Genomic DNA, 14,815 nt, shown 5'->3' with positions numbered 1-14,815 from the left:
AATTGTAACAATCATGGCTTTATTCTGAAGATCAGCAAGTTTGAGAACGTCGTCAGGTCATCCTGATACCTGATCATGGCCTCGCGTTGAAAATGCTGACTCAGTTGATGTAACTGTTGATCCAGCCGACGTAGTTGGCCACCTTGGTGTAGACACCAGGGTACCTGGCGTCGCCACAGCCGTACCCCCAGCTCACCACGCCGTACACCGTACCGGACCTCACCCCGGGCCCACCACTGTCTCCCTGCACACAAACACAGGCGCAGAAGCAATGTTTGATAATGGATTCACACAATTAATAGACAGACACAGTGTTAACTTGTAAGCAAGTTGAGGTAAATCTGTGTCTTGACGTTGGGTTTTCAGAGGGGCTATGACAGATTTAACTGTCGAGAAGAATCTATGAAAAACTTTTCCACCACCAGAGCTTTTCCACCACTACGTACCGCTGTCTTTATTGACACGACAAAAGTACAGCAACTTCCGTAAGGTCTACATGTATAAAAACTACTTACAGTACAACTAGACATAGAAGGAAATGTCCTCAAGTTTCTGTTGTTGCCCGACGAATATAGATCTAGAAAGGGCTCTGGCAGGTTTAAATTCATTTCATTAACACGTACTGTAAGAATATATGAAATTGATATTCTTTATCCCCATCCATTGAATGCCAATTTTTGTGTCAGAGATGCAAGACGCCAAGTTCATTTCACTGCATCCTTGTATAAACTTATGACTATTGTAACCTGGTGATATCAAGACGGAGCAGGCACTTCTTGCCCTTCTTGAGTTATTCTTTGTCAAACTCTGAAACAAAATTGGCCCCAAAAGTCCCAAAATGCTATAGCTACGGGGGCAAAACCTACACGCCTTACCCTCTTTTTCACTATCTACCACTCAAATATCATGACCATAGCATGCCCAGAACACGAGATCTCAAAACCGGAAGTTCCACTGCAGTACCATAATACGCCGCTAGGGAATATAATCTATGGTATTTCATTGTTTTACAAAGACCTCTCCGCATACCAAACTAGAGTTCCACGAACACATACCTTTGCCAAATAAACCAGGTTTGTTATGTAGAATGATGTCTGCAGACAAATGCGTTACTCATTTCATTTTCTTTATAATTATATGCTTGGAGTTGATTTATAAAATTTCGGCATTCATTATGCAAATTAGATCCCAAGTTACAATTAATTGATATCAAATTGTATCAAGCATTACTTAAGCTATCAGCATACCAAAAATCATGATGATCCTTTGATCCGTTCTCTTTCAAAGTCTTTAAATACACCTCTTACTCTCTTCCCTCTTTCTCAGTTACATATGTGACAACTTTGGTGAAAGTACTATAATGGAATGCAGTGGATTTATTAACCTTTCCTAATCAATTATGCAAATTACCTGTTTTTTTGCATAATAAGTATCACATTATATAAGTCTTCACTTGGGCTATCTACATGCCAAAAATCATGACGATCCGTCAACACGTTCATATTTTCTCATTAATTATGCAAATGAGATCATCATTTGCATGATAAATATGTATTGACATTTCTCTCTTTCTCAGCTACATATGTGACAAGTTTTAAAGTCCTATCATGGAATGTAGTGAATTTATAAAATATCCTCATTAATTATGCAAATTAGCTGTTGATTTGCATAATTGGTATCTCATTATGTAGGTCTTCACTTACGCTACCTACATACCAAAAAACATGATGATCCGTCAACATGTTCATATTTTCTCATTGATTATGCAAATGAGGTCATCATTTGCATAATTGATATCTATCGACATTTCTCTCCTTCCCAGCTACATATGTGACAAGTTTGAAAGTCCTATCATGGAATGCAGTGGATTTATGAATTTTCCTCATTAATTATGCAAATTAGCTGTTGATTTGCATAATTAGTATACCATTATGTAAGTCATCACTCATTCTATCTACATGCCAAAAATCATGACGATCCGTCAACACGTTCTCGAGTAATTCTCGTCCAAAGTTTGAAAGGAAACCGGCGACTGCAGTTTCAAGCAAGCCGCTAGGGGGCCCAAACTTACAGCACTTACTCTCTACCACAAGGGCTATCTACCACTCAAAAATTATGACCACAGCACGTCCAGAACACGAGATATCAAAAATTGAGTTTCTACTGCAGTACCTTAGCAAGCCGCTAGGGAGCCGATTATCGAACTTGACCTTCGTTTTCCCGATCCCTACCCACCTACCAAATATCATCAGGATCCATCCAAGGCTTCTCGAGTTATGCTATTAACACACAGACACACACACAGACACACACACAGACTCACAAGCCCAAAACATAACCTTAGCCATTCTGGCAAAGGTAACAAGTCATCAAAGCGTTCTCTAGTTATCTTACGGATGGACATGTCCCTTACAAACAAACGACAGTTACTACAATACCTCCGTTTCACACAAACAATTTGGGTAAGCATTGTTACACCGGCGAAAGATTTCTCATAACTAGAGTTACTTTCAGACTTTATTTCTCAATCAACTTTGAAGTCCTCGCAGGGGCTGGATTTCATTGGTTTTTACAACACACGTCATATTACTTAAAAATTTACGTACCTGGCAGGAGTCATTGCCGCCGTTCGGGTGCCCGGCACAGAACATGTTGCTGGTGACCCGCCCGTTGTAAGAGTGCGGGGAGTTACATTGGCGTCGGGGAATGGTGTGCACATTCACTCTCTGCAGCCTGTACGAGTAGGGAGCTGGGTGGGATCAGAATGGCAAAGACAATAAGTTGTATGAAAATAGGTATAGCTAACACAGCGTTGATAATTCATAACGTTGACACCCAGTACAGGCATAAATAGGACTTCAACATTGAATAGCATGACACGGTGTGGCTGAAATCAGCTGGCGATGTCTGTGTACGTGTAACCGACCAGTACGAAATGTTGCCTGATTTAATCGTGCTTCTTATTATTGGACCGTCCTACACTGTCGCGCCCAAGAATCCGCGGGGAGGGGCCAATCAGCCCCGGGAAGCGGAGTTTGCGTTACACAGACTATAAGAAATGTAGTTAATAACGAAGTTGTATTATATTTTATTTTATTTTTATTAAATATGATAATAAAATGTATTATATACATCAAAGTGATTTTACCGAAGACTGTGACGGCGCCAAAATGATAGCTATAAGGGACAACAGATGCACTCATTGGATTACGGAAGCGGTATGGATCCAATGATTGTCACGTGGATAATTCTCATCTCATACTACACACTCTGGATGCTTATGGAACTGTAGTTATGTACAGGTAGATGCCATACTTTGTGTCTTTTACAATTGTTGTGCAATAAAGTTATTACATGTATTATCATAAACTCAGTCACGTTTGAGACCGCATGATACACACTGCACAAGCGACACCTACCGACTGTGTGAAGAAACAATCATATTTGCCTTATGGCGGATGTTGATATTTGGTAACCGAAATGTTGGCTTAAGCTTAGACAAACACTTAGTTGTGTATGAAAGTTTGTGATGAAGCTATTCACGGAGTACGGAATATGATACAGTAGAAGCCAGTTAATTGCACAACGGAAAACTGCACACGTCTGTTAATTGCACGGAATCCCAATGTCCAGTAGTGATAAATTCGCTTTGTTGCACCATCCGGATAATTGCACAAAATGTACTGGCAATTTGGGAGTGCAATTGAACGGCTTCTACTGTATTATTACTGGTACTTACATCCGCTGGGGTGAGTGCTTCCCCAGCCCGTGACAGTGACCCTGGTCCCGTCGGCAACCATAGCTGCAGGCAGGCACGCCGGACTGACCCAGGTGTTGATATTGACGGGATAGCTCAGTCTGATCAGCATGATGTCGTTGTCAAATGTGAGGGGATCGAAGTCTAAACGAGATCAACGGTGAACAAAACACTTGCGTTTGCATAAAAAAATTCTAAACATTGCCAATCACAGAATAACAAAGTTCTTTTTTTTTCAAGGAATAACGTAACAGCCGGCGTTTTGATGACGTTTTGTCATCTTCTTCGGGGCAATTATGACTGGTTCACTTTGCCATTGTATTGCAGCTAGGTGTCGCTGTTAACAATGCGGTCCCAAACGTAAAGTATTGCCACACGTTTGGAGTGACACCTAGCTGCCTCAGTTATTGCCGTGATGAAGGCGACAGACAGTCATCAAAACGTTGAATGTTTCATTTTAATTATTCCTAGGTTTTGAATATAGAACTCTGTTATTCAGTTATTCAGTTATACCAACCTGTTCGCGGATCACCAATCACAGCTTCAAACAGTTCTTAGCAGTTTGAAACTGTCAGGAAATATTTCTTCTGAAAATATTTCTTCTGAAAATATTCCAATAGTTAATCTGAGGCTCACACAACTGTACAATATATATTTGTCTTAGAAAAAAATACCACCTCTACAACCGTTAGCTATATACTGTTAAAATATTACAACGGATAGAAGATTTGAATATGACCTGTTAGTCCAATGATAAAGAATGTGTCCTCAAAGGTAACAGCGGGACATAGTAAACGAAGGATAGTACCCAGAAGTACCGAGGCTGACAGAAACAAATGGCAAGTTTCCCCAATCAACCTCTGCTTGGAGAGCAGGATATAAGCTTACTTGGATGTGGTATGACCTCTTGTACTCCAGTACTCTGCTCAGTGCCCTCAAGACTGCCGAAGTTGTGCTCTCCGACAATAATCCTCAGGCTACTAGCACTGTCGACAATAGAATACATACAAAATATTCAAAAAGAATACATAACGTTACAACTTGATCGGTAAACAGCTGAGTAAAAACCAAGTGGACAGAATTGGTTGCCAACTGGTGGGAGATAAAGAAATGTTGATGTGTCCACAAAGATAGAAAATAAGACATCAAGGGAAACTAGAAAAGACTTTTATTACTGTCCTTTTTTCACCTTTGCCACTGAGAAGGCATGTTTTAGGTAAGGTTTGTAGCAGTGGTTGTTGTAACGGCGTTTCTGTTTTAGCGAATGAAGACCTTTATTGCACATTTTTGTCCCACTGGGCTAAGTACAGGTCACACGGTAAGAATCACATATATGTAACAATGGAAACAATCATACACATCTGTTTTAGCAGCATCACACCACAAGCTATGAATATATTGATATGCGGTATGCGGTCTTGACCGATCAAAGAAATTCTCTGGCAGCTTTCCTTCGTACTGCACAAGAACTTCTGTTTTTTCTATCTCTGGTACAAGCTATGGTCACGATGTTGGGTAGTAGATATGTGAAATGATATAAGGCTGTGCCCTCTTCCAGCTTCCTTGGGAACCGCAGTGGCGTTTCAGTTGTTCTTTGAGCTAATATAAAGCAAGAAAGCATGAATGCACATATCTTTTTGACCCGTAGGTGAAGGGTAACACGATAATGTTTACATTATGCAAATACGGGCTTCATTTACATAATCAGTAAGGACGGTATTTGCCATCCTTTCATAATCGCGGGCTACAGATGTTCTCCTCCCATAGTCATCTGTGACGTCTCTTGGCAAATGGTGTGAGAGCTACATTTAAAATAAATTTGACTCTGCAGTACCTGGCTTGGCAGTGAGCGGCGCTGAGGACCCAATGACTGTTGAGGAGCGTGCCGCCACAGATGTGATAGCCGTTCTGCTGTATGGACACCATCCAAGGGAAGCTACCTGGAGTAGCCTCCGTCCCGCCGATAATACGGTCGGGAAAGTAGGACCGTCCGCATTGCTGCGCCGCTGGAGGAAAAGAACAACACTTTCAACCTTCTTGTCCAGACTGTAATCGACACACCTCTACGAATATAATCAATTTCTTGAGTAACCGATGTGCACGATCTTAGAACTGCCACGTACAGATACAAAATAAAAGTTGACGCTAGTTGTTTTTGCAATTAGTTGGTGTTAATTAATTTTCATAATTTCCACTGATCAATGACTGTCAATGATCAAAATAAGCAAATACATGGATACATTTTCCGACCCCTTTGTACCTATAGTCTCTACTTATCCTAACGTATGGTCGATCTATCAATGAATATCAATGATCAAAATAAGCAATTACAGGGATATATTTTCCGTCCCACTTTGTACTTATGGTCCCTACTTATACTAGCTTGCCATCTTTTATCGAATCAAAATTTTGTATGGCTATTGGCTAAAGTAAGGTCTGTTGATTTGCCTGTTTTATCAGTGCCGCCTGACCATGTCGTTTTAACCGTTTATCGTTCTTAGGAATACGTCACTGGTCAAGTCCGGCGATCAACGTTAAACATTCAATGTTGTCACCATACATACAACCTCTTCCTGAGTAATGACGTAAATCATTGTCTTCACTATGAAATACAGCAGTGATTGTGGCAATAGTTATCTTTGATCGACAAAGGTTTTATATTAAGCAAAGATTATCACATTTTTTTACAGAAGAAGCTCTTTTGAGGCATAGAAAAAAAAGGACAGAGACTTTTGCAGGTTAACTACCAGCTACAAAATAGACAAAAAAATGCTAGGTAAAGCTTTAATTTCCTCTCACTAGACAATAAAGGCCAACATGAGTAATTCTGTAGTATCTTGTACAAAGGAGATATTACAACATACTAGCCCATGCATGTGACAGAATAGCTCGATAAGGCTTCTTTTAATGTCATCAGAAACATTGAACAAACTGATGTGACAAAATAACAAAGTATGATCTGGACAAAATGTTCCATACCGGTGTAACAGACAAGAGCGATGAAGACGAGAACGCGCATCTTCTGTTCAAGCCGGCTGGCAAAGGTCTACAATCTCCTTAAGAAAAGAGCACTTCTACCGTCCGAGGTGTGTATATATTATTTACACCCAGGAGATATCAGATAAGACAGTTATACAAGTGGTATAAACAGGTGGGAAATTTCCGTACGAGTATTGATCAAAATGTGTGCGTTTGCAGATAAGTGATAGAAGGCAACACGTCGACTCCATGTGCTTCTATGTAGCTTCATTCTAAAATCTCTAAATAGGTCTAAGCTCATATAGATTAGCTTCAAATGTACATCCATTGTGCCCTGTTGGCAGATGTGAGTCTTTCTACTGTGCATTTTGTACGGTATGAATATATGCATGTCTTATCAATTCTTGTCCTTCCGTGAGTTTATGTCATTGCTCAAACATACAAAAATGCATAGTCATGTTAAATGTAGAGGTCAAATGACCTTTAAAGATCTGCCGATATTTGATCAAACCAGTATCTTTCTGGCAATGATTAAAAATAGATTAGAAAAACACAAATGAACCTCCAGGACTATGAACTTCCTGAAGCTAAGGGCCCATCAGCCACATGTGCACCAGCCCTTAAGCTAGGGGCACAACCCGCCGTACTTGCAAGTGCGTGCTGTCTACGTGCCAAAACGTGGGCAATCGTTTGGTATCCGTAAGTGGTAAGTACCGTCTCCGTACAAACACGTGGCGAATCACACGGATTTGGGAGCACGCAGACGCGCCGTAGAAATTTAAGTGCATGCAGAACTTTCTCTGCGTTCGGGCTGCGGATTCGCCCTCCGTACGTGCCAGTACGGGCGACGCGCCTGCCCTGTACAGCCAATGGGCGCACAGCGCACTGGCTCCGTGAGTTTATTAAAGTTTTCTCACGGTCAAGTGCTCTTGTAGTTACTATTGCAGCATCAGAATCCGGAGTCTCTGCGGTGGAATGGTGGCATCTTACTTGAGGCAGCTGCTAGGACTTCTGGAGGCAGCCGCTAGGACCTCGAAAGGTCGTCCTATATAAACATCTCCGAAAAACTTACGTTCATCGCACTTGCACGCACTTACACCATGTGAGTGAGTGAGGAAACCGTACGTAAGCAGCACGTGTAAGTAGGGCCTGCATACGTTAACGTGGCACTCGCACAGAGACCGTACGTTGTACGCACGTGCAACTCACCTACCACTTGCGCAACGAACGATGAACGCATCCGCTCTCCGCCAGGCGTGACGTGCAGACCACGTACTTACACCTTGCTCAACCGTGCGAGTGACGTGCGTTGACGTACTCCCTCCCTGCTCTTGCCAGTCGTTCCCCACGTTTTCAGGACGTGGCCTCCACAAAAAACGTACGGACAAATTGCACGTACGCCGGGTTGTGCCCCAGGCTTTAGCAGGGCACAAACCGCCGTGCGTGCAATTTGTCCGTACGTTTTTAGGGGAGGCCATGTCCGCCACGTATTTCTGAAAATGTTCAGGTTGTACAGGGCAGGCGCGTACTGACACGTACGGGGGGCGAATCTGCAGCCCAGCCCGATGGCACACAAAGTTTTGCCTGCACGTAAAGTTCTACGGCGTGTGTGCGTGCTCCAATATCCGCCGGATTCCCTACGAGTTCGTACGGAGGCGGTACTTACCACTTACGGTTCCCAAAAGATCACCCACGTTTTGGCACGTAGACAACACGTATTTGCACCTACGGCGGGTTGTGCCCTTAGCTTAAGAGCCCTGACACAGGTGAAAAAGTCTTAAATGCACGGATGATAAAATCAAAATGTAATGATATGAGATGATTCTTGTATTTCCAATGTAACGTGCGGAAAAAGTCTTTCTTCTCCGTTTGGGTACGGTAAACCTGAATATTTTTGAGAGGCGTTGATGCACAGCGTGTCTACAGCTGTACAGCGTGTCTGTGCTCCCTAGACACGGCCTTTGTGGCATAAGAACCCTTAGCCTGGCAACCATACCATCGGGAGTTCGCCGTTATCTCTACTGTGCTGTGAGGGTAGCCGGTCCGTCCAGTTATAAATCAGCTCAGGCCGGGGGAGTTTTTACGGGGTTGGGTAAGAACCTGCCCCATTGCGCTCCCCCCAACAATAACCGCCGGCCCTCGTGGAAGGTCGCGTAGGAGTCTAATCAGCACTACCCATGTGACTGTGTATATGTAAATAACACCTGTGGCTCACGTGTTTGTCCTTGTGTAAAACAGGACTATTTTACGCAAGGACATCATACAGAACGGGCGGAAGGGGCCTGAGAACCAACAGATGTTACAGCCCCGCGTCTTACATATACCCGAGCGCCAATTTTAGAATTGTAATTTATAGGAGCATAGAACAGGATAAAAGTCAACATGATGTGTCACCACTTCATATGAATATGATCATTTTCTGTCTATTTTGCTTTTCGCAAGGGCACAACGTCGGGGGCACAGCAAGTAATGAACTCGTGACCTATTCCGTTCCGAACGCTCTACCAGTTATGCCACACATGACGCCACAAAAATATGATCATTACTGAACGTTAACAGTCAATGTGGATGAAAACAAAAACAGCTTGAGAGGAACTCCAGTGAAAGACAGTTTATACCTGGCCTTTTCTCTTCATTAAATACCTTATGCTGTATAGGGTGAAAACTACATATAACATGCATTGGCATAATACCGGTCATAAGCCTTATACCGGTCGATTAAAAATAGTGGAACTTAAAGAGATCTACACATGCAACAATAGTTATTTCTGAGGTATGCACACTTCAGACATCTAGGTGTCCAATACATAATTTACAAAGCATCGATAACAATGCATTCGAAGACAACAAGGCCAAAAGTTTTCAGGTCATTTTCGGGGCAGGCGAGCTCGTCGTGGGACAAACACACTGTCACGTTCATCGCCAGATTTGTAGATAATAATCACATGTGCTCACGGCACAAGACGAGCATGATTCAACAGCAATCTTGAATTTCTTTTGGTGACCTACAACTCGTGTAAAAGTGTGAGGAACCATTGCATTATCGCCCGGATCTACGGCTGAATGGGTCAAATTGAACGTACGCCGCCATTTTCCCGCCATTTTTAATGCTACGGCCAGCAGTAAAGTTTTACGTCATAGCGGTTGTGACGGACCAAAATTAAATGAAAATTCTAGTCAGTATACGCCCATTTTCTCATGACTTTTTGTATGCTCATGCAGATTTTTGTTTTGTGCAACTACTAGCAGGAAAGAAAGGAACAACAGAGGATGTCTAAAGGTACATAGCGGCAGTTAATTGTGCCGTGTTTCGTTCGGCCGGTATAGTGCACCCCCTTCCAGCCACGCGCCCGTTCTCCGTGCAATTCCGCGGTGTGTTCCAATTACGATATTATGTTTTTAGCAGGACCAGAGAGACAAAATAATTTACACAGAAGAAGTGGCAAAGGTAAGCTGTAACAGCAACATGTAACTAGAGAAAATGATGCGTTGATCATTTGCCAAATTAGCATTGCTTGAGAAATTGCAGTAAACCGACCGGTATTATGCCAATGGATGTTATGTGACCGCGCCCTAAGATACTGGTACTTACTTCCGCTGGAAAGAGTGTTTCCCCAGCCCGTGACGGTGAGCGTGGTCCCTACGGAGACCATGGATGTTGGCACACTCACCGGACTGACCCAAGAGTTGAGGTTGAAGGGAGAGCTGACCTCGATGAGCATGATGTCGTGGTTAAGGGTGTTGTCGTTGTAGTCTAGACAAGGAGAGTAGCGATGAACAGAACAAGCTTTATCGACACGACAAAAAGTGCAGTGACCTTTATATGGTCAAATATAAACTACAAAGAAGTGGATACAGACTAAATCTTAAAACTTTACTAATAACTAAACAATATGGGACAATAACACATGTATGCGTAAAAATATACACAAATACTGCCCACGACTATTTTCTTTACGTCTTGTGCAGTTTCGTGTGTTCTATATCATACATTTCGTTCCCGAAAGCTGCTCAGTCGGGTCCCGGTTTGAACATGTGATGTAGGTCTAATAATCAAGCGTTAATGACCCGCCCCGAGGTGTATATGGTGTCATAACGCCTGGTCCTTTGCTATAAAGTGCACCGAATAAAACCACAGATTTTCATCGACAACGGTGCCGGTGTCGATTCATTCTGACAAATCAGAAGAGCGATACACGCCGGGCTGGCGGGAATCTATGTGTTATGGCGTCATAACCAACGTGGAACGGGGCCTTCTGATTGGTCCGCGGCACCTGGCTATATGATAATAAACTATAACACACGTGTTGCAGAATCATAGGATGTTTACAAGGATGCGGAATAGACGCTTACTGGGATGCACGATGACCCGAGCCACGTCACGCGACTGTTCGTGTCCCTCGTTCCTGCTCAAGTCGAAGTCTCCGGCAACTATAGTCAAGCGGTTAGGACTGGAAATAGCACAATATGTTCCGTAAACGGACATCCAACACGTCTCATCATGTGCTTTGCATAGGCCTCCTAGCTGGTGCAATGCAGCGGTAACTCTTTTCATTGTTTTCACCATACCGTTCTATTTAGTTTAAGATGGATCATAAACGATTGGTGAAATGTGAAATGTAGATTCTACCCCATTACAGAGTTTAATCTATTACAATGTATTGCAATTGCTACATAAAGCAATCCACTCTGTCTGACTTTGAGAACGGTGACAAGTTAGATCGCGGTCACATAAGTCGTGCGATATCATCGTATGTGTTTTATACCGTATGATTTTCAAGGAGGCTGTGATAGAACCAACCGCCGACAATGACCTAATTCTAAGACAGCCTTTTGTGTAGCAAGACAGCTAAACTTTCCATGACACATGCATGGCTGTCCCAGAATTGCCCCCAAAATTACCGTACGGTGATGATGACTGTGTAATGTACCGTTGCACTTTAAAATATATTAAAAAATAAATGACGTGTGAGAATTGATACAAAAGAAAGTAATTAATAAAGTGATAAATGCTGCAGTACCTTTCTTGACAGTGAGCGGCGCTGAGGACCCATCGGCTATTGAGGAGAGTTCCGCCACAGAAGTGGCCTATGTTGTCTTGCAGAGACACCTGGTACGGGAACTCACCCGCGCTCGCCTGCGACCCACCGACAATGCGGTCCTCGGCCTGAGCCGCTGAACAAAAACACTTAAAACCTCAACGACTTGAATCAATGAACATTATTTCGACTTTCTAAATACTAGCATTGCCTCGGTTGTGTGAAACTTAGGTTGTGTGAAGTATTCAAGATGTGGAATAGGAATACACCCCAAGCAGACGTTAGGCTCTGGATGTTTTTTTAATGTTTTTAGGCGTTTTATCGAGCTTTCTATTTTGTGCCGTTTTCTTTATGTTTCGCGGCCTAAAGGAAACGGTACAAAATTGCAAGTCCGATAAAAACATCTACAAAACGTAAAAAAGCAGCCGGAGCCTAACCTCTGCTTGGAGAGTAGAATTAGAATAGAATGTTGGTAACAACATCTTACTATTATTTACCAGTTTTGTAACGTATTTCAAAGGGTAATTTTGTCGGCCTTCTTCCAAACAACCAAATTCGAGCCAATGGCGTTGACAACGTGATGCTACCTACCAGCGTAGGAGACAAGAGCGAGGAAGACGAAAAAACGCATGATGAGTTTCAGTCGGCTGTCAGAGCTCGGACGTGAACCACCTCTAGACATAGACTGGTGACGAACATGTACATGTACAATGTATATATACACCCAGCAACCATCAGATAACGTAGACTAAGTACGTCGGATGTCCGAACAGGTGGTGGCTTTTCTCACAGTTAATAATGAATTATCGACCAGTGTTAAGATAAGGGTTAGTGTTAAACCACAAAATAGGCATCTGAAAGATGAACTCGTGTTATAACTGTGATAACTATTGATCCCTAAAGCCCTTTTAGGCCAAGGTGATGCTTTCTCTTGCGTACATGGTACGATATCTGCATACTTAAGTTCTTAGAACAAATTTGCTACCAATTCTTCTCCTTCTGCGAGACTATGGACCATAAGATTCAAAAGTAACCGCGTAAGCCTCATACCATCATCTCTGGGGACAGTACAGAGCGATACAAGACAGGTGGATCTGCACAGCATATTCACTAGATAAATGGGGAATACGAGCGATCGCTGTTGTTGTTTATATCCGGGGTATTGGACGGTTGTTGCCTACCAGGACGTCAGTAGATTGGATCAAAAAGTGATATTCAAATTAGCGGCCCAAATTACTGGTTAATATGTAAATCAATCTTTTGCCAAACACCTGCTTTTTGCCTACCACTGCGTCACCATGACATCATCGCGATCGCTCGTATTGATGTCTTCGTCACATTACATCATCTGAAGCGTGTTTGAAGAGAATCTTTCCTGGGCTACTGTATGTGCTTTAGAAAACCTATGATACTTCTGGAGACACACGTGTTAGTTGATACAAAGACATACATGTAGTTTCAAATGAACCAAGGACGTTACATCAGGTAACGTAACGTCCTTGAATGAACTAAAGAAAAACTCTCCGAAAACCTGCATGTCCTATGTTGAAAATCGCGCATCAGCGCTCCTAAAAGCCTTCTAATGCCAAGGTCACGTTTCCAAACCGGGGTCCGGCCGGGCAGCTTTCGGGAAAAACTATGATATTAAAGACACTAAAATACACAAAACGTAAAAAGGGAGTTGTCGGCATGATTTGTGTTTATTTCTAAGTATACAAACTTATTGTTCGTGTCAGAAACAGCCCGGCCGGGCCCCCGTTTGGAAATGAGACCGTAGGGGGTATCTCATTGAAATTGCGGGACCTTGGTGGTGTTGCTGCAGCCGAGCAGTATGACAGAGCGCTCAACAAATTTCAATGAAAAAGCGCTTTACGCTTTGTGTGTTTTGTTTCTTTTAGTCATACCAATACGTGTACGCTTTGCACGATATTCCCATTATAAAGTCAAGGCAGCACCAATCCAATTTAGAACGTAAACGTGAAGCAGTCTCGTGAGATCATTATCATCTTCGCCGCATGTTAGATACCCAGCGAGATATCCAGTGTCATGGTCACACACAGGTACTGCCGTGTACAGAGGTCACCTGACACAGTGCCATGACAGTTTGTACGTACGTGCAAACATTTACTATCCAGCCTACGCGCTTGTGAAATAACGCATATAGCAATATTCAATATTGCCTTAGTCTTCAAAATGGTTTGATATTCATCAACTAGCAAGGATGGGTTCGATGTCCTATTAAATACACTTTTCCTGCAAATAGAGCACATGGTTGATAGTTTTGACCAGGATAATACTTCATTCAAGATCAAAATAAAGATTTTATTCTTTTACATGCATAGCTGTGCATATTTACTGTACATGTACATTCTCTTGTTAACTATACTCAAGGTCACTGTCAGAAGCGTGGGGTAGAATTTACAAGTGTTGACATTGGCTCTCGATATCAGCACCTAGTCATGGGGCTGTGTATACGTTACCAAGGGCACCCGTACGTTCCCGGTATTTGTTTAACGCAGGATGTGCTTACCATCCTATTGGTAAAGATGCCTATTTTCAACTCAAGGATATCCTACCTACCTACCTAGTCCCTTGACCGGCCTCCAGGTCGTTGGGAGGACAAGGTAGCCATGAAGATAGAGAGTTGTCTCCAGGCCTGTCCATCCCTTGCAGTATCTGTATCTAGTATAGTGCCGGTATAACCGCCCTTCGGCGTAACACACCGGCTTCGCAGGCACGCGGCGCAGCAGCAGCTGGTTATATTACACCGAACGACCTGTTGTTACACCTAGAGTTTGCACATATATCTGCAAAACTGTGCTTGGTGATAACAAATTCTACTCTACGATAGTTCTGGGAAAATACGAATTTTTGAACACATCAACCCTAGGTTGGTAACTCTGGTACTTGAAGGCAGGACTGTTTCTAGTTCTTTTTTTGAGCTGCTGTTAGATACTTATCTTGCATGGTGAGAGATGACTATTTTGCACATGTTGTCCTGCCAAGCTTCAAAGACATCAGGAATGGCCAAAGGGCTCGT

General features: G+C 42.7%; 2 protein-coding genes across 2 annotated transcripts; both read right to left on the bottom strand.

Annotated features, from left to right (window-relative positions):
• Positions 1–6,870, bottom strand: LOC118409977 (trypsin-like). The gene is made up of 6 exons (XM_035811403.1): positions 6,737–6,870; positions 5,592–5,763; positions 4,646–4,743; positions 3,740–3,901; positions 2,607–2,749; positions 1–244 (listed from the first exon to the last, which is right to left on the bottom strand). Exons 1-6 carry the CDS (start codon positions 6,774–6,776, stop codon positions 101–103), a joined length of 759 nt encoding a protein of 252 aa, XP_035667296.1. The 5' UTR covers positions 6,777–6,870; the 3' UTR covers positions 1–100.
• A 1,786-nt stretch (positions 6,871–8,656) lies between these two features.
• LOC118403401 (cationic trypsin-like) lies at positions 8,657–12,520 on the bottom strand. Its single transcript, XM_035802115.1, has 5 exons — positions 12,367–12,520; positions 11,758–11,911; positions 11,090–11,187; positions 10,319–10,490; positions 8,657–8,762 (listed from the first exon to the last, which is right to left on the bottom strand). Exons 1-5 carry the CDS (start codon positions 12,455–12,457, stop codon positions 8,657–8,659), a joined length of 621 nt encoding a protein of 206 aa, XP_035658008.1. The 5' UTR covers positions 12,458–12,520.
• Positions 12,521–14,815: the final 2,295 nt, after the last annotated feature.

The sequence above is a fragment of the Branchiostoma floridae genome, chromosome 2, assembly GCF_000003815.2.
Source record: "Branchiostoma floridae strain S238N-H82 chromosome 2, Bfl_VNyyK, whole genome shotgun sequence".
NCBI classification, from domain to species: domain Eukaryota; kingdom Metazoa; phylum Chordata; class Leptocardii; order Amphioxiformes; family Branchiostomatidae; genus Branchiostoma; species Branchiostoma floridae.
The sequence above is the reverse complement of the archived record's forward strand: the minus strand, read 5'-3'. Positions and strand labels throughout refer to the sequence as shown.